At 46.8% G+C, this 20,172-nt stretch overlaps 1 protein-coding gene across 3 annotated transcripts in view; it reads right to left on the bottom strand.

Annotated features, from left to right (window-relative positions):
• Positions 1-6,375: 6,375 nt before the first annotated feature.
• The window catches only part of SYN3 (synapsin III), a 449,664-nt gene continuing 435,867 nt past the window's right edge, over positions 6,376-20,172 (bottom strand). For all 3 annotated transcript variants that reach the window (XM_053582387.1, XM_053582386.1, XM_053582388.1), the window contains exons 11-14: positions 17,444-17,578; positions 16,509-16,596; positions 10,147-10,438; positions 6,376-6,602 (exon numbers count right to left, since the gene is read on the bottom strand). In XM_053582387.1, the coding sequence (XP_053438362.1) occupies positions 6,470-6,602; positions 10,147-10,438; positions 16,509-16,596; positions 17,444-17,578 (648 nt within the window). In that variant the 3' untranslated portion in view covers positions 6,376-6,469. The remainder of the gene's footprint in view (positions 6,603-10,146; positions 10,439-16,508; positions 16,597-17,443; positions 17,579-20,172) is intronic.

The following is a 20,172-nucleotide window of genomic DNA, read 5'->3' as shown; positions in this document are numbered from 1 at the left end:
TTACCTTCTTGTCATTAGAATGAGACTATTGAGCTTTATGTATTGCTGATGTATGATGAGAGCGACGTCATGGTATCTAGTCACTGCATGTTTTTCTGACATCACCTGGGTGATGGTGACGGCAGCAAGACAGTTTAGAGGGCTGCAGCAAGCATTGTAGGAAGACGGGGTTCTACGTCACTGGCTTGTAGCCTTCTGACTTTCTGTGGCCCCTATTTTCCCCTTTGGTTATTTTTATTGACAGGTATTTCTTCCTCCTACCCACCCCTGTTCATAAGTGAAAGATAAAGGTTTGGCATGGCTGGGAATCCAATCATGGGAGGTAGCCTTCCTTTCCAACTTCAGATTTTGTGATACCCCGTGTGAAAACAGTATTGGATTCTGACCTCTCTGACTCCTGCTCGGTTCTTTCCAATTTCTGAGACCACTGCTTAGCTTAACATCTGTAATTCTTTCTTACTCTGATAGAGCCCGACATTTCTTTCTTCGCTGCCTATACACAGGGCCTAGTGCCAAGGCTTGCCTTTCTCCTTCCCTGGCAGTAGCTGCCTAATGACAGAGCCCCCAAAGTGGGGCAGGTCCCAGGGCTCCGTTGTGTCATGGCAGGGGCTGGGCTCCTAGGCATGGTCTCCACTGACAGTGGAAGTTGTGGCATAGATAAGAGTATTGGGAAGGACTGAGTGAGCCACATAAAGATTTAATTTGAACTGACTGGAATGTCTCTCCTGGGATTCCCAGTGGGTTACAGCACTTAATGTTTCTGTTACTTCACAGTAGAACAGGCGACATGTTAACTGAATGCCGAGGAGATGTTCCCTTGCTTCTGCTCTATTCTCAGAGATAGACCAGGGAGAACAGACACTTAGAAGGTGAGTTTGGAAACTAAAGTTAAAATGACAACTAATCTGCATAAAAGTAGCAAAGGTACATAGGATTCTGAAGGATTAAAGCATACACACGTACACACGTTGCATGTTAATTTTAGATTGGTTTCTGTTAAAGTAACGTCTCACTAATTCCAGAAGATACTACCGGCTATTTTCAACTTGTCCTCTTGGCCTGTAGGTTGAGATATGAACAGAAGGTCTAAGCGTCCACATCTTCTCTCCTTGGGAACAACAGGGAGCCCCTGTGTCCTTTGTGCCTTGTGTTTGATAATGGACTGATTAGATTTGCTTGCTGCACAACTTCCCAATTTGTCTCCAACCAAAGCAAATGTGCCACTTTCTATTAGAGTCCAAATACTGGACTAAAAGCCTTAATCTAATCGCTGGTCACTTGGGCATCTGGGACAGCTTTTGACACTTGTCAGTATTGTCAGTAACCAGCCCTCTTGGCTAAAGAGGAACATGCGATAACATGTCAAAGTGTTCTTAGGCAGGGGGCTATTCCTCCAGGATAATTCAGTTACCACCCATATCTGCAAGGTTGACTTAACTAGCTCAACCCATGACTCCAACCTGCATCCTCTCACCAATTCTAAACACCTAAAACAAAATGATCCACCAAGCTATTTTAGGAAGTTGAATAAAGCACAAGAGATTCGTCCTCCCTTGGGTACTGGAAGGGACAGGCCTTGAAGAGACACTATGGATGCCGCTGAGGTGGTTTGAGCCGGGTTGTCTGGAAACTGTCATGTTGTATGGTGTACAGCAGGTGTGTATGTCCTTTCCCTGGTCCAGGGTCTTCACCACGCTGGCTTTGGTATGGACCTGGTCTGCTCACTACAGCCTCCTGAGGACTGGTGCTAGCAGTGGCAACTCCCCCCTGCAACTCCCCTGCGGCCCCCAGCCTGACAGCCCTGCAGTCACCTCCCCTCCCTCGTGTTCTCATTCTGCTTGCCCCATTCCTCTTCAGACTCAGTTTACAAGAGGCCTTTTTGAGGTGAAAAACCTTGTCAACTTTTCTCAATTATTTTATTAATCTCTGTTGCTTTGGTTCTGATCCCGAGCAAGTGACTTCCTTAACATCAATGCTCCTACTTTAGTACTTTGTTTACATTTTATTAATCTCATAGTTTTTAGGGGGGCAAGGGGAGCTGCCTAAAGCATGTCCCGAACCCCTGCTGTGTGCTGAGCCCTGTGTCTGTGTTTGGCTCACTGGCTCATGCACCAGACACCTGCACCAGCTTGCTCCCCCCGGCTCCTGTCACTGGAAATTCAGATGAGAAAATCTAGAAGACAGTCAGTTGATGGTCAGTTTCATGGGGTTGCTGCTATATATTTGTTACCGTGTGAATGAAGACCCATCACCCCTGAGATTTAGGAAATGCAGGAGACTGGTTGGCCATCAGCAGGGCCTGGATGTTGCGGCAGAGGCTGGGGGTTGGGGGGGGATGTAGTAACGAAACAGTGGTTCTCAACCTTCCTAATGCTGCGGCCCTTTAATACAGTTCCTATGGGTCGTGACCCACAGGTTGAGAATTGCTGGAATAGAACATAGGGAGCTGATGGAAGAGAAAGGACATGTACACTCCAGTGTCCCTGGGAATATGACTTTACACGTCACCAGAGTATGGTACCCTTTTATCCTGCTGAAAGAAGGAGGCTCTATAAGAAATTTCCTCTGGCTGGTAGAGGCATCTACTGAGGCTGTGTTTTTAAGTCCCTGTTCCTTGTGCACAAATCAAATGGGTCTTTGTTGTGTTTTAGCTTCACCGAGTCAGCTTGGAAGGAAAATTCTAGCCTTTCTTTGGGTCAAAGTGTGAAATAAAGCAAAAACCAACAAACATAACCTTTCAGAATCTATACAGAGTGACTCTCCTCTCCCCTTCTTTTTGCCCTTTCCCATTTCAAAAATGTCACAATTATTAAAGGTCACGTTTTTGGAAGGAATACATACCAGCCTGTATAAAAAGCAGTCCACTTTGGGGCTGTGTGTTCTCCATGAAACCTATACATTCTTGGTGTCTATATTCACACATAGGCCAGTGGGAAAACCATTTAAATGTGTTGCTTATAAACAAGGGTTTAGATTTACCTGTGCATGTTTATGACAATCACGCCTGGTGTGGAGTTTGAAAACAGTTTGTGCTACTGTATTTGGCGTATCTGGGAGATATCATTTGAGTGCTGTTTCTAGGGCCAAGGGACAGACTATAGGAAAGTGGGGAAATTTAGGCCATATGGTGGTTTCTGGAGCTGCTAGTTTTGCTCAGTTGGGAGTGGGTTCCTAGCTGCCCTGGTAACTAACACCAATACCCGTCTTGTGTAGTGAGTCGTTTTCTCACACAGCTCAGCTCAGCTCAGGGCTGCTGGTCCAACTGCAGTGCATTCAAAACACTTGGCACGGCTAACAAAGATGCAGCTTCCAGTTCAGGCCCTATGTCTAGAAATTCTGACTCCTAGGATCTGAAATCAAGCTTCATCTGCTTCTGTGATGAGCTCTGAACACCATGATGGCCCACACTTTGAGAAACGTTGTCCAGCCTGTTACCACTCAGTTGTGTTTCTGAGCTGACCTTTATTACCAATCGAGAACTGAGTGACATTGCTGAAGAATGACGACTGCCACAGATGTTTCCTGTGTTCTTAATCTCCCGAAACCGTGGCAATACACCCTGCCCTACAAATTTTCTCCCACCCTTTTATTCAGAGTGTAGCGCAGCATTATTTGAGAGATTGAGAGATCTCCTGAGTAATGGGGTGTGGGGGGGGAGGGAATAGTTGTTTTTTTTAAAGCGGAAGAAACCGAATTTCAAAAGCTGTAACTCTCTGTGCTTGAATCTTAGACTCCTAGGGGCAGAGTCCCCAGGTCCTTCTTCGGGGGCAGCCTTAACTGCTATTGTCAGGAGAGAAGGGAGGGACCCAGGAACCTTCAAGCTGAGAGGATGGCTCTTTGGTTCCCTCAACACGTGGCTTATGTCAGCGAGCCCTAACTTCTCAGAGGGCTGGCCTGCTTCAGGTCTTCAGAGACCTCCTAAAAAGAGGACTGATAATTAAGCGATGGGACTTTGGGATGTACATATGTTAATTCCCGGTGCTTATCCAGGCATATTGTGGTGCGTGTGGGTTTGAGTAATAGACCTTAGGCTCCTTATGGGGGCCGGTCTTTCCAGTCTCTTCTGTGAAATAAGTTTAAGAGGGCGCCTGCATTTGCGTTCTGCATTTCCCCTCCTGCTTCTTTCCTCTGCCCCGCCTGGCTTTCTTCTGAAGCTGCTAAGCAGTGGTGAAAGAATTCAGTCAGTAGCAGGAGGAGGAGGAGGAGGGAGAAGCAACGTTCCATGAAATTATCAACTGGGATTTACTTTCTGTCCTCATCTGACCACCCATAGCATGGTGGTGAGGGTGCTGGGCATGGAGAAGGATGTGGTGAGAGTGGCGCCTGTAAAGAAGTGGCTCCTGTGTCTGACTGCCCACAGGGAAGGGCTCTGGTAGCTCCAGGCCAGGCTTGTTCTGTTGTGTTGCATGGGGTGAGCAGAAAGGAGGGAGGTGCGTTCCTGGTAGAGTGAGCTCCAGACGTTCTGGTAGCGACTGTCCCACAGACATAGAACTCAACAGAAGACAGAACGGGGGTGGCGGGATTTGGGGGTACTGGAAAGAGTTACCAGGCCCTCACCTGTTCACCTCTCACCTCACCTGATGGCCATTTTATTTGCTGCTGATGCTAGCCACGGCTAAGCAAGCTTCAGGCCACCCATCTCCAGCCAACCAAATTATGGCTTCTGGTGGTCACTGGCAGTTGGCTCTATCTGACCTGTTATGCTACTTGTTACTGAATCCACTACCAGGGCTCCTGAACATGAGGAGAGAGAGGACTCCTGCGTTAGCTGGGGCTCTTGCTCTTAGTTACAGGCCTGAACACGAGGGAGGAAGAGGGCAACGTAGAAAAGGGTGACATTGAAGGCCAAGTGGGTCTCTGACAGCCAGATGCAAAGCCAGTCCTTTTGACACTTGAGTCAGCCTCCATCCAAAGGATAGCCTGAAGGTGAGTTCTTCTGAGCTCAAGGGTTCTAGGTGACCCAGCACACACAGAAAGAGCAGGTCACAGGCCTTATTCTCACCACTCCAGTTTGGTTTGGGAGGCCCCAAAAGGTGATTGCTTTTATGCTCCCGGGAACCTGGACAGGCCTCAGCTGATTGCCAAGCAATCTACATCACTCGAGTACAAGTAGAAACTGCTCCAGGCCAAAGCCATTTCAGCTGTTATCCCCCTCTCTGCCTTCCCTGTGAACAGTGAGAGGAAGACACGTCTCAGGTTGCAAAGAGCAGTAGGGCAGAACATGGCTATGGTCGAGTATCCTGGGCTCCCTTTGGGGCCAGGAGGCTGCTTCTGGCACCTATGATGTTTCTAGCACCAGGCGCTTGGTGACTTGGGACACCCCTGAACCCCATCTGAGCACGAGAGTCAGTCTGCTGTAGGGGAAAGGGCCCTGGGAAGGGAGTCCAGACTAGATTTTCCAGCTCACTTGTGGAGTCAAATCAGTTTAGGTTGTGCTAAGTGAAAGTGATTTCTTTTCCTGCAGGAATTCCAAAAGCCTCTTACTTACATCATGTACTATGCATCACTGAAAAGAAACATAAATAGCATTTCCTAAATATATTTGGCCATGGGACCCTTTTGAAACTGAGCAACCTAAAAACACCTTGCTGTACAGAGTTCGTGAAATGCCAAGCTGGGAGTTACCATCGCTGCACTTTCTGATCCCGTTTCCTTCATCTGTGGATTCTCTCTGGTTCCTGAAACATCCTTGAGGAGACCTAATAGTGGCCTAACACAGAGCAGGTACAGGAACCTGTCCTCAGTCTTTCCTGGGGAAGTTCAGGGCCTCTTTCTCTGCTGGGACCCAGAGACTATTCCTGTAAGAACCTGTGTGTGATCTGCTCCCAGCTGTCCAGTTACGGGCAGCGCCCTGGGCGTGAGAGGCATGACAAGGGTTTCCTCACTGCTTCTGTTGTGTTCTGCAAGGCCCCACTTGTCACACAGGGTCTGTTTTTGTTGTTGTCCTCAGGACCAGCCCCTGATGGCCAGGTGTGACCAGCCTTCTTTGCCTGCCTGGTCCGAGCTGAGGACAGGTCTCCAGTGTGGATGGGACAAGCTTGAGCAGGGGGTGGGTTTCCTAGGCTGGGATTTTCTTTTTGTTTACAAAACAGTAAATAGATTATCGCCGCCTCTCCTGCTGAGGTCCGATGCGTGTCTGCATTTGATACGGGGCGTTTTGCCCAGAGGTGAGCAAAACACCCACGACAGACATGGAAACTAGCCACACACAGACGTTGCACGTGGTGGTCTGGCTGGGAAGCAAGATGTGGGCGGGCAGAGGGACGTGATGCCCCAAGGCCCAGCGCTCAGTCAGGCCATGCTGGAAGGCCATTGCTCAGACAGGCCCTGTTGGAAGGTCGCAGTAAAGGTAGATGGGGGCGCAGACGATCAGTTCCTGTGTCGAAGGCATTTAGACAGTCTGTTCTCAGGCCCTCCATTCCGTTCTCATCAGGAACCAAGGCTGAGAAGGACAGTGGGGTGGGTGGCGTTAGTCAGAGAACAGGCTGGCGAAGGACTTCCTCAGGTTGCGGATGGTCTCGGCCTTGGCCTCGTCCTCACTCGGGGTCCCACGCTGAGTGGAGTCGGACGTGCTGAGGCTGTTAGTCAGGGACTGAGATTTGCTGAAACAGAAAGGCAAGGGGGTTGGGGAAGACAAGGCCAAGACTCTAGAGGAAATGAGTCTTGGTGGCTTGTGTGGAAGCCAGAGGGGCCACCCCCATCATCATGAAGCTATTCAGACCAGAAACCGGGCATTCAACGCTTACACGGTGTCTGGTGCGCACCATGGGACCCTCAGGTGGTTATTACCAGCCTTGACTTTTAGAGTTAGAAACTGGGGCTCTCAGAGGCAGCTCACTTGCTCTGATCTTCACAGCGGGGCCCCAGAAGCCCAGGAAGCTCACCTTCCTCCCGTGACCCCAGGTGGTGCAGGCGACTCTAGGGAGGGACTTGAGCTCCCGCCCGCCCACAGGTGCAAACCCACTCTGCAAAGTGGACAGTGTGGCGTCAGCATCGGGTCAGAGTCACTCACTGCTCTTCCAGCACCAGCTTGGGAATCAGGAGGCCTGCCTTCTAGACCAGTGTTTTTCAACCTTTTTTAGCTCATGGCAGACTTGAACCTATAGTTAAACTTTTGCAACACACTTAAATTATGTTGATTGGTGAAAAGAGTTTAAAAAAATATATACTTACTGTACTTCAAATTTCTTTCGATAATTGTTTAATAAATATCTTTTAAAATGTTCGCGGCCCATCTAAGATCCTCTCGCGGTGTGCCGGATGAAAATCACGGTTGTAGACCCTGCTCTGCCATTGGCTATGGCCCTGGACAAGAAGCTTACTTTCCAACTCCGCAGACTGACCCTCAGGCCCTTCTCGCTCTGACACTCTGGGCTTCATTTTCCACCTCTGCTCTGAAGCCTTTATTGGCAGCACCCCTCTGCGCGCCCCTTGCCCCCAGTTTGGAATTCTCACAGTGCTGGCGCTTTGAGCCACCATGTGCCACCTGTGTGTGTGTCACCAGTGCCAGCTGTCTGCAACTGCTCACTGAGCCCCTCCTTCGTGCCAGGCCTAGTGCAGAGTGACAGGGGTGTAGGGGTGCCTGGCCTGCGTCAGGCCCTGCCCTGCAGAGGCTCACAGTCTAGTGAGGGCGACAGACATAGGAAGAGATTGCATAAATACGTCTGGAGCTGAAGAGGTCTGCACACAATCTTGTCATCACATTACAAACCGAAATCCTCTTTGAGGCAGGGTATCTTTTCACCCCTTGCTCACTCACTGTTCACAGAGCCTTACCCAGGACCAGGCACAGAGTAGGCATCTGATAAATACCTGCTGACGTGAGTGGAACTAAATGCTTTGAAGCAGTAAGTCCAGAGACTTAAATGTTTCTAGCAGATAACTGTCAGTGACCAGACCTAGCTTAAGTCCCAAAGCCTGGTCTGTGCTGTGATTAGCTGAGCTGACCCTGTTATATGGTGACAGGCTGTACACACATGTGCTTCTACAGTGCCAGCACCACCCTGAGCACTGAGGGTGAACTCACTTTAATCCTTGTAATACCCCGTGCAGTTACTGTTCCCACTGGCATGTGAGGAAATCCAAAGTGCAGAGAGCTTAAGCAACTTATCTGAGGTTCTATTATTTTTATGTGGGAGTTCTGAGATTTGAACCCAGGCCATCTGACCAGAGTCTGTGTGGTCAGCTGCTATGCCATGTTGCCTGGAGGCCCCCTGATAGTATCTATCAAACTGAAACTACATTTATCCTTTGAACGATAACATTTGAAGAATTTACTTAATAGTGTTTTCTGCAAATATGAAAGTAGATGGCCAAGGTTATTTCTTGCAGCATGATTTGTAAGATCAAATCAGTTTTTCTATTTATGGTGGATTAGTTAGATAAATTATAGTATAACTTACAGTGGACTATTATACAGCTGTGAAAAAGGAGACAATTTCAATGAACTGGGAGGAAGAGCTCCAGGATTTATTGTTAAACGTGAAAAGCAAGGAGCATAATGGTGTGTAAATGGTTGAGAGGATCAGAACCTCTATTTTTGTATTTTCATAAGGAAACACTGAAAGGGCACAAAAGGAACTAACAAAAGTGGTCATTTCTGGGCCCAGGGGCAGGGGAGGGGCAAAGTATTAAGAATGTAGTGTGAGTGAGGCTTTTCAATGTGTATCTTTGATAGTGTTTATATCTTTTAGATCTTTGAACCAAGTGAATGTACTACCTATTCAAAAAAATTGTTGTTAGCATGATCCCTGACTGGATGTCCTGGATTCAATCCCAACCTCTTCTACTTATTAATAGTGGAAACTTTCCCAAGTTATTTAATCTTTCTCTGCCACCTCATCTGTAGAATGGGGATAATAATAGTCATTAACTCCCAAGCTTCAGAGAACTTAAAAAAAACCCACCTTGGCACATAGGAAGTGGACAATAGCAGCTAGCTGTTAAACTGTGATGATCAATGAGTGTCTGGAGGTGAAGGAAGGCAGAGTGTTCCAAAAATCTAATTTGAGACCTCTCTTTTGGACCTCAAATCAAGAGATGGGCCTAAGAGGAAACAGGAGGTGTATATGTGTAGTGATGGATGATTTGTAAAAATGGCCACATCATTTCCTTTCATCATCCCTATCATGCGCCCATGGTAGGCGCTCCTCCCTCAGGAGACTATGTGGCTCCTCCCTCAAGAGACTATGTGGCTCCTCCCTCAGGAGACTATGTGGCTCCTCCCTCAAGAGACTATGTGGCTCCTCCCTCAAGAGACTATGTGGCTCCTCCCTCAAGTGACTATGTGGCTCCTCCCTCAAGAGACTATGTGGCTCCTCCCTCAAGAGACTATTTCCCACCTCTTGAATCAGTGGCCTTGGCCCTGTGACTTGCTTTGTCCAAAAGCATGTGATGGAGTAACACTGTGTAACTTCCAAGGCTGGGTCCCCAGAGTCCTTAAAACATCTACTTTTTTCTTTTTAGAGAGCAGCTCTACCATGTGAGAAAGCCTGCAGTGCTGTGGGAGGATGAGGCCCCATGGAGAGAGGGAGGCCCCAGGCTGAGGACAGCGTGAGGTCCTCTTGGACTGTCCAGCTCCACTAACGCTGCCAGATGACTGCAGCTGTGTGAGTGATCCCACAGCAGTAAGGTTGCCAGATTTAGCAGATGAAAATATAGGTCACTCCGTTAAATTTGAATTTTGGATGAAACACAAAGACTTTTTAAAGTATAAGTACATTCCACTCCGTATTTGGGACATCCTTATATTCAAAATTATCTGAAATTTAAACCTAACTGGGCATCTTATATTTTATCAGGACATTCTATAGGCAACACCAGCAGAAGAACCTTCCAGCTGAGCTAAACTCAGAACAAACTGGTGAACCAAAAAATTGTGAACAAAGAAAATAGTTATTTTCTTAAGCCACTAAGTTTAGGGTTGGTTTGTTATGTGACAAGAGATAACCAAGGCATGTATATATGGAGGGTGACCATGGGGCCTCCCCACAAATTCCATCCTCTAGACCTATTGTTTACCTATTTAAAGTCTAGGGAAGGCCCCATGAAGCCTTCCTTTGTCTTTGAGCTCCCGAGTCTGAATCAGCTCAGTTCTGCTATACCCTAACTCCACCTTATCCCCTTTGTAATTCTCAAAGCACTTACTTGAGATGGGGGTGGGACGGTACAGGCTTCTTGGACTCTTCACCCTGCTGAGAGGTGCTTCGGCCCTGCACTGGGGGCCGGGGCTGTGCCGTGAGGATGGTGCCTGGCTTGGAGGCCTGGTTTGGGGAGCTGCCACTGGACGCCCGGGATAGCTGTGGAGAGCCTGGTGACCTTTGCTGCTGTGGAGATCCCGACTGGGGGCTCAGGGGCTGCTGGCCTTGTGGGGACAGTCTCTGTTGGGAGGGGCTTCCAGACCTTGGGGTCTGAGGAGACTGAGCTTGACGAGGGCCCCCTTTGGAGATGGGAAAAAAAAAAGGTTAAGTTCAAAATTTTTCTTGGGAGAAATACAGCTATACATAAATAATGTTGCTTCAAGGATGTTTATTACAGTGTTTTTAAAAATGGTGAAAAACTGAAAACGGTATAAATATCTAACTATAGGAAAGTAATTAGGAGCATTAAGATAGAGCCATGTAATCCATGTATTACTCATGTGGCTGAGTAATATTAAATGATATAGGACACTGTTGAGAATATTAACATGCGCTAAATATATACTGCTTAACAACAAAAAAAGCAGCTTGCTAACAGTATATGCAGTTTTATTCCATTTTGGTGCATATGTATGAGAGCTGTGTGTAAAAGGAAGACTGGAGGTTGAAGTCTAACTCAGACTAGTGTGTCTCAAAAGTAAATGTGCATATGAATCACTGTGGAATCTTGTCAAAATAAAGATTCTGATTCAGCAGGTCTGCCACGGGGTTATGGACTGAATTGTGTCTCTCCCTCTTCCACCACCATTATGTTGAAGTCCTAACACTAAATGCAACTATATTTGGAGATAGGTCTTTAAGGAGGTAATAAGATTAAATGAGGTTATATGGGTGGGGCCCTAATCTCATAGGAGTGGTGTCCTTATAAGAAGGGGCAGAACATCAGGAGTGTGCAGTGCGGGCACAGAGGAAAGGGCATGTGAGGACACAGCAAGAAGGTTGTTATCTGCAAGCCAAACAGAACCCAACCCTGCCAGCGCTTTGACCTTGTACTTCCAGCCTCTAGAACTTCAAGAAAGTACATTTGTGTTGTTTAAGCCCCTCTAGCCTATGGAATTTTGTTATTAAGGCAGATTTAGCAGAGTAATATAAGGATTTTGTTTGTTTCTTATTTATTTATTTTTTTGAGACAGAGTCTCACTTTTTGCCCCTGGTAGAGTGCTGTGGTGTCACAGCAACCTCAAACTCTTGGGCTCAAGTCAGTCTCTTGCCTCAGCCTCCCAAGTAGCTGGGACTACAGGCACTTGCCACAACTCCCAGCTATTTTTAGAGACAAGGTCTCACTCTGGCCCAGGCTGGTCTTGAACTTTGAGCTCAGGCAATCTACCCACCTTGGCCTCCCAGAGTGCTATACAGGCATGAGCCACTGCACCCAGCTGATTTTGTTTGTTTGTTTCTTTTTTTTTATTGTTGGGGATTTATTGAGGGTACAATAAGCCAGGTTACACTGATTTGTTTGTTTCTTAAAACAAACAAAAACCTGTACTAGCCAAGGCTGCTGAGTCCTTGTAATATGCATATCTTTGTGTGAATTAAGATAAGGTGGCTTCCTCTAGTAGATTTAGCTCTAAGGCAGGTGCCAGGGGGACAAGGACTGGATTTTAGCCAGCCTCCCATTCAGACATCGAGTTGGCTGGGCACCTTCCCAGAGGACACAACCTGTGTGTCTGGTGGCTCTGAATCCACACTGGCACCGGGAGCCCCAGGCTCTGACACAAGCCTTGCTATGTGACTGTGGCCAAGTCACTCCTCCTCTCTCGGGTTTCTGGGCCCTCCTCTGTAAAACAAGGTTGTTGGACTATTCAGCAGACATCACTCCCGCTTGTGAGCCTGCAGAGCACTTTCTCAGTGGGGTCGCCTGGCAGTGCCCGTTTAGGAGCTGACTGGACACGGCTTCCATTCATGCCCTCTTTCGTGACTGTATGTCCCAGTCAATTGGAGGGTGTGCTGGTCTCAAACTCAAACACCAACGGGGCCAGGCAGGGGTGAGTAAATGAAGCAGGCGCGTGAAAGAAAAATAATGTGGATTTAAGACATTTTCCCGCTTGAGATAAAAATATAATCCTGAGAACTATTTCTCTAAAAAGGTGCAAAATAAAAGAAAATAGCAACGGATGCCTCCTGTCACTGAAAGTGACAACAGGGAGGTGTTGGGCCTGAGGTAAACGGAGTAGGCCTGGGTCTGTCCAAGGGAGCAGCTGTCACTAACGCCAATGGACAGTTGTGATGTAGGAAGCCTATTCGAGAGCTTCTCTCCTATCAGGAGAAGCTAGAAATCTAGATGTTAAAGGAAAACCTCCTGATTTTAAAAGGTTGGTTAGATTGGAGTGCTTACGTCCTACTAATTAACATAGCTTTCACCTCATTTACTTAATCACAGGGTTAAGACATTTGTGTTCAGTACTTGATAGATTTGACTTGGACCCTTGCAATATGCTCAAACACATTGAATCCCACAAAGGCATACATGTATTCATTATCTATGTATATATGACTTAATTAAAAAAAAGAGAAAAAAATAGGTGTAATGCTAAGCTATGTATGGTGAATTCCTGTTGTAATGTATAAAACTCTTAGAATAATGCCTAGCAAATAACTAAATAAATAATGAATAAAAGGTTGGTTACTTTTGTTTTTTTAAACCCACAAAACAGCTGTTTTCTACTTTTACTCACATTCCCACCATACCCCTTTCTAGGTTCGTATCTTGGAAAACCTGGACGCTCATTCATTGATTCATTAATTATTTGTTCACCCTAGTTATTTCCCTCAGCTTCTGGGCAAAGCAAACTATTTAGTGTTTTTTATTTTAGCTCATACAAAAACTCTCTCTATATAGTTTTATATATACTTTTTATGCATATAAAGTATTTGCCTAAGCATGGCATTTGTGCCTAAAAAATGACATTTATTCAAAGAAGATTTCATTTTTACTGAGTTGAGATGAGCAGTGAGCTCACAATAAGTGAATCATGTTGATCTAGTTATTTGGGGAAGTCATTGGAAGTGTTTGTTTTAAATTACCCTTGTTATTTTTATTCTGAATGTAAATGCACCAGCCATTTTCTTTAATTACCTTCATTGGTTTTAAACTGATTGTTTTTCACCTCACTAAAAGTATGTTTAGCCTCACGTCCCTTAAAATAATATCTCTTTATCAAGCATGTTTCTACTCTGGGCCAGAGAGGAAATGGGAATACAGTAGTTCTCTGTTTCAAAAGGGTTCTATTCAGATGTGTTTTTAAAAAGTCAGTCCTGGGGCAGAGTGGGAAAGTGGGGGCAGGATAGAGGCCCCACCAGGAGCCTGCTGGGGGTGAGGAAGAAGTAGTTTTTGAACATTTACAAAGTGGTTTTTGAACATTTACAACTGCAGAATTATTGTCAGGCAGGAGGGCCGTGGGGCTGCGTTAGTTATAAGGATTGTTAATGATAATGATATTGGTTATAAAGATTGTTAACGGTCATCACTAAGAGAAACATAAGACATAAGTCATTAATAGTCTGAGTTGCATGGTAGTAATAGCAAATTATTAGCAGTAAGAAGAACTAGCACCTCTTAAGCTCTGTGTCAAATACCTTGCTAACCGCGTCACCAGCATTATCTCATGGACAACTCCTATCATTAGGGTTGGCAGCTTTATGTCCTCCTTTACCTTGGGGAAACTGAGGCTTGGAGAGGTACTGTGACTTACCTAAAACTGCGAAGGTGGTTAAGGCATGGAACTGGTTGAAAAAACACATGTACCTGCTTGAAGAACAGTAATGTTCATGGGGCTAAAGTAGTTAGCAACTTTAAGTTGAAGCCAATCCTCATTCGCCATTCTAAAAATCCTCGGGCCCCTAAGAATTATGCTCAATCCACTCTGCCTGTGCCCTATAAAAAGAGCAACTAAGCCCGAATGATAGCACATATGTTTATAGCATGGTTTATTCAATATTTTAAGCCCATTGTTGAGAACTTCTGCTCAGAAAAAACCATTTCTTTCCAAATATTACTGCTCCTTGACAAGGCATCCAGTCACCCAAGAGCTCACTGGAGATGTACAAGGAGATTAATGGTGTTTTCATGTCTGCTAACACAGCGTTCACTCTGCAGCTCTTGGATCAAAGAATAATTTTGACTTTCAAGTCTTATCATTTAGGAAATGTATCTCACAAGGCTATAGCTGCCATAGATGGTGATTCTGCTGATGGATCTGTGCAAAGTAAACTGAATAGATTCCAAAAATTATTCACCCTTCTGGATGTCATTATGAACAGTTGTGGTCCATGGGAGGAAGTCAAAATATCAACATTAACAAGAGTCTGAAAGATGTTGATTCCAAGCCATGTGGATGACTTTGAGGGGTTCAAGACTTCACTAGAGGAAGTAAAGTAAGTCATTGCGGATAAGGGGAAAGAGCAAGAGAACTAGAATTAGAAGGGGAGCCTGAAGATGTCACTGAATCCCTGAAAGCTCATGATAAAACTTGAATGATGAGAAATGGCTTCTTACGTAGAAATCAAGAAAGTGGTTTCTTGAGATAAAATTTATTCCTGGTGAAGATGCTATCAGCATTGTTGAAATGACAATGAAGGGTTTAGAATATTGCACTTAGTTGATAAAACAATGGTGGGGTTTGAGAGGATTGACTCCTCTTTCGAAAGAAGTTCTACTATGAATAAAATTCTATCAAACGGCATCACAGGCTACAGAAAAATCATGTATGAAAGGAGAAGGCAGTCGCCACGGCAAACTTCATTGTTGTCTTATTTTAAGAAATTGTCACAGCCACCCCTGCCTTTAACAACTGCCACCCTGATCACCAGCAGTCATCAATGTGGAAGCAAGACCCTCCACCAGCAAAAAGTTTATTTATTTATCTTTAATTTTTTTTTTTTTTTTGCAGTTTTTGGCTAGGGCCAGGTTTGAACCTGCCACCTCTGGTATATGGGGCTGGCACCCTACTCCTTGAGCCACAGGTGCCACCCCCTCCACCAGCAAAAAGATGACTCACTGAAGGCTGAGATGATTGTTAGAATTATTTTTTTAGCAATAAATTACTTTATAATTAAGGTAGGTACATAGTTTTCTTAGACATCATGCTACTGTATGTTAAGGAACTATAGTATAATGTAAACATGACTGTTATAGGCACCAGGAAATAATAAAAATTGTGTGATTCTCTTTCATTGTGATATTTGCTTTATTGTGATGGTCTGGAATAGAACCCGCAATATGTCCAACGGATGTCTGTATGCAGTTGTAAACAATTAAACAATCTGCCTTTTCTTGAATACTTTCTACTTTTCTAGGAAGAGAAGAACACACGAGAAAGATGGCTGGTGCATTTTACCTAAGACCTATAAAAGAGGAAGCCAATTGGTGCCCAACGCTGATTTTTCTCAAGAAGCCATGGATCTGTTGCTTTAAGAATTGTTTCTGGGAAGGCCACGATAGGATGGTACCATTTTCTTACTGATGGGCTTTTAAGTAGATCCTTCCACGATTACAGTGAAAGTGCTCACCCTGCTTTCCTGATGCACAGCTGTTCTAAAGTTCTACCCTGGCAGCAAATGTGCCCGGAAAGTTGGGATCTCTAGAGAAAATGCAGGGTGGACTTCTGCTAGACCTGCCCGGGAGAACCCCGAACAGCAGAGTCACTTTGCTATTGTCACCATTTTCCTTCATCTTGTTATCAATAGTTGATCCATTCTCTATTAAAGGGTGACATTCACATAGTCATGCTGGAATATTTTTGAGATTTACATACAATGTTCCATTTTCCATTCTTTCTTACTCCAGCTGGTTAACTCACAAGTCTAATCAGGCACCACTCATTGCTATGAATAAACACTTTCTAGAAGGTCTGTAAGGCCAGACTTAGGAATCTGCCATTTGCTTGTTGTTCCTCCTTGGGCAAAGCCTCAACTTTCACCTCTGTAAAAAGGAAGTACTGTTTTCACTGAAGAGAGGTTGGGAGGATAAAAGTGAGAAAATGAGACGATCTCACAGCAATTGGTACACACATGTACTCTTGTGCGTGCACACACACACACATCTTGCTCAGGCCCAGGATGGAGGGCATGGAAGGGACGGTTGTCACTTCTGTGTACCAACATAGTTTACTTTCTATGTCCCATCTTCCTTTCCCGACTTGAAGGGGTGACACACCTCACAGTCTTGTGAAGTGAACAAGCGTACTCTGTGGCTAAGGCATTAAGATGGATTTTCCCAGAGTGCCTTCTGGAAATCCCACATGGGTCCCTCACTGCATTTCAAGATCCTCACTGAGACCGTTTCTCTGGGTGGTGTGTCCTGGATCATACCTTGTGGAGGTGGGCGTGGCTGGGGTTGTCCTAGCTGAGGTCCCCGCTGGGCTTGGCCTGGGGATTTTGCTGATTTAGTCTGAGGAGCCTAGAGTGGGAGAAGAGAAAAGAAGCCTGCTGATGTCACCACAGCCATGTACTCCCTGGGTGGGAGAGTTTTATTTATAAAGATCTTTTCATTACTGAGATAAGACTTAGATTAAGTGCAGAGTTCTGTGGAGTACAGTGTAATGAAGCCCTACCCATGTCTACAGGGGTGTAACCACTGCCTGGATCAAGACATACCACATTCCCAGGGGAGAAGGCTGCCCCCTAACCCCTCCCAGGTGGCAAATCCCTCATGACCCCATCGGACCATTATTCAGATGTCTGTTGTCATAGATTAGTGTTTGTGGGGAAAGTGAGGGTGGGGGGGAGAGGTTTTGAGACTTGCTTTTCTAGGAAGATAGGGAGCTGGCAGATTGTTTGGAGAATAATCTGCTGGTCTATGGTGGGGACAGTTGGGGGAGGAGCTATATGAGGGCTTGTCGAGGTTGGGGATGGGGATGTGGAAGACACAATGGTCTCCATTGACTGGTGCTGGAGCAGCGCACTGAGGGCATGTGTGTACATGTACTCCTGGGCGTGCACGTGCACACATACACACACACACATATATGTCTTGCTCAGGCCCAGGATGGAGGGCATGGAAGGGACTGTTGTCACTAATCTCTGCCCAAAGTTGGGACAAGATGGTTCTCCCCGGAGTGGTGGGGGGAGGAGGGTCCCCTGGGAAGCTGCCTACATGCACACACCTGTCAGGTGTGAGCCTGGCCTCTGTCCGCACCCCATTGCTTTCTCCCTGTGGTGGTTCCTTTGGTCCCAAGGGCTCCCCATCCCCCAACATCCAGCATTTCTCATTGCTACGAAGTCTCCTTCGTCCCTCAGGATCTTACCCAAGGTCTCAGGGGTGAGGGTACTGTGCCTCCTGGCATCAGGAGTTGGCCCATCTTGGAGACAACGAGGTCGGCTATCAGCTGTTTGTCCTCTTCCACGTGCTCCCCAATCAGGGGCATTGAGCTGTCCATTACCTGAGGGGGAGAGAGGAGGCTGAGGGACCCCCAGGCCGGGAGAGCCCGGTGCTTGTGCAGCACATCTCAGGAGCGTCAGCCCAGGACTCAGGACAGAGGTGACCACCAGATGGCGATGTCCACCACACAAACCACCGGCTGGCTCCTCCCGCTGGGACTTCCCCATGGAGCCCCCTGGGTGCCATTGTATTCCGCTAGCATTTGCCCGGCTGCAGCCCTGCGATCTGCTCTCCGCCCCCTCCTTTCCCACTCAGGCCCCCTCCCAGGCTGGGGGCTGGCCTCCTTTGCCTCTGTTGAGGTCAAGGCTTTTCACAAAGCCGGAAACAGCGAAGGTGGGGGCTCAATCGGGACAAAACAAATGACACAAGCTGGAGCTGACCTAGGGTTCAGAGGGAAGAGGGAAGGCCTGTTCTCTGGGGCCCTGGCTGAACATAGCTGGGAGCAAAACTCATTCCCCAGGGAGCGGGGCTGTTGGGGAAGAAAAGTGCTTGTGTGGGGAGGTGGCCTGAGGCATCACAGCTGCCCCTTCTGCTCTTCCTATGGATGGAGCAACTGAGGCCCAGAGATGGAAAGGGACTTGCCCAAGGTCACACAGGCCAAAGATCCACGTGATCGCTCAGGCCCTGACGGCTGTAGGAGGTCTCACACCGGTGTCTGTCAGGCTTTAGCAGATCTGCGAAATGCCTGGGCTTGTCATCTCTGTCCTCCTCCCCTGTAGGAATCCAGCCGCCTGTGCTCACCTGCCCCACCCCCATCACTCCCTGTCTGGTCTCCCATTCCCCTGAGCTCTGAACTCATCAGGTTCTCGCTCCCCTGCAGGTCCTTCTGGTGTCATTCCCTCTGCCCACTCTTTACCTGGCTAACCCCTCGTCCTGCAAGGCACCTTCCTCCAGGAGGCCTCCTCTGATTGCATGAGCTCTGCTGAGCCACCTTGCACTTGCACTCCGCTGTCTTCCCTCTGCTTGTCCCACTGGACAGCTTATCCCACAGCACTGTCGTCTCCTGTTTACTGGGTCTTTACAACTGGACTGTGAGCCCCCAAGGTCAGGGAGGGGCCCTGTGTCCTGTTAGACAGGTATGCCCTCAATAAATACCTGCTAAGTGGAGGCCTGAGGGGTCCTTGCAATAAGCCCTGCTTGTAATGATAAGGATACTAACAAGTGCTATATTTTACTGAATACTTACTATGTGCTAAGCACTGTTCTAAGCATGGGTGTGGATGAGCTCACACAAATCTTGCAATAGCTCTTTCAAGTAGGTACTATTATTATCCTGACTTGAAGGTCAAAGAAGTGGTAAGTTCAAGAACACATTGCTAGCAATCCATGATCCTTGCATTTCATTGGACAAATTCTCATCAATCCCTGTACCAGGTCTCCATGGTAAGAACTGGGCAAAGGAAATCTGGGTTCCAGGTCTGAGTTCTGGTATGGACTTGCTGTGTGATCTTGGGCGCGTCTCTTGTCTTCTACAGGTCTATATTTTTCTCAACTGTGAACTGAGGGGTTTGGGCAGCTGCTAAGACCCTGCTGGCTGGAACTTTCAGGGGTCTATGATCTAAAGCACCCATTGTGGTTGGGAATGAAAAGCAAGCTCAAGGATATGAGTACAGATTCTAGCAGGGTCCTGACGACTCTGGGAATTGAGCTCCTTGTGGGCTGCACGTGGGCCTGGGACATCCCAGGATCCCCACGCGCAGCACCCGGGCATCTTGGTGGGCACTGCTGAGCTGCTATGACTGTGGGCTGTCTCGAATGTATGTGGGCTTCTGCACCCTGTTTGCCCTTTGTCCCCTGCCCCTGGCCACCCCCTTCTTTTCTGGTTTCTATTTCCTGCACTCCCTGCAGTGGAAAATGGCCCCCACAAGGAACCTGAGGTCAGGGCATTTAGAATCCCCATGGTAGATGTGGCCAAAGGAAGTGGACACTCTAGTCACCCCAGGGAAACATTTTTCCAGTGAGCAATGTCATTCTTCGCACAGGTTAGAGAGGGCAAGTTCAAGGGTCTTTCCCCTGAGTATTTCATTGTAAAGATCTTCACAAAACATTTCACACAAATTTTCTGTTCTCACCACAGAGGTGGCTGAAGAAGCCAGTATTTTTAGATCTCTTCTCCCTTTTTCCTCCCTCCCTGGGGGAAAATACCTTTTATATTCCTGGTAACAAGTTCACCATCTTCCCTGACTCCACCCCAAACCCCAAAGCAAGGGAAATAAACTCTGCAATGTTTTTGTGAGGAAAAACAAATCTGAAAAGCCATCTTTCTTTCTCTCTTTTTCTCTCTCTCTCTCGGAACATTTTTGAGATGTTGTTTTCTTGTTTTTTGAAGTTCAAGCCCACAACTTTTACTTTTTTTTTCTTTTTTTATGTGAAAGGTCTTTCATTCCTGACCCTCTAGAGGTCTGGAGCCAGGAAGCCTGGGCCCACGGACACAGATTTTTGTTCTTCCTACGAGTGAAAGTTGAATTCAGAGAGGCAGAAGCACACAGGGGCAGAGGTAACACTAACTCCAGGGAGAAGGAGAGACCCTAGCTGGGATGGGCTGGGGGAGCCAGGAGTCCTTCATCGGTTGACCACCTTTTCTGGAGTGGCAGC

Source organism: Nycticebus coucang, chromosome 3, assembly GCF_027406575.1.
Source record: "Nycticebus coucang isolate mNycCou1 chromosome 3, mNycCou1.pri, whole genome shotgun sequence".
Classification (NCBI taxonomy): Eukaryota; Metazoa; Chordata; class Mammalia; order Primates; family Lorisidae; genus Nycticebus; species Nycticebus coucang.
This window is presented reverse-complemented; position numbering and strand designations above follow the sequence as displayed.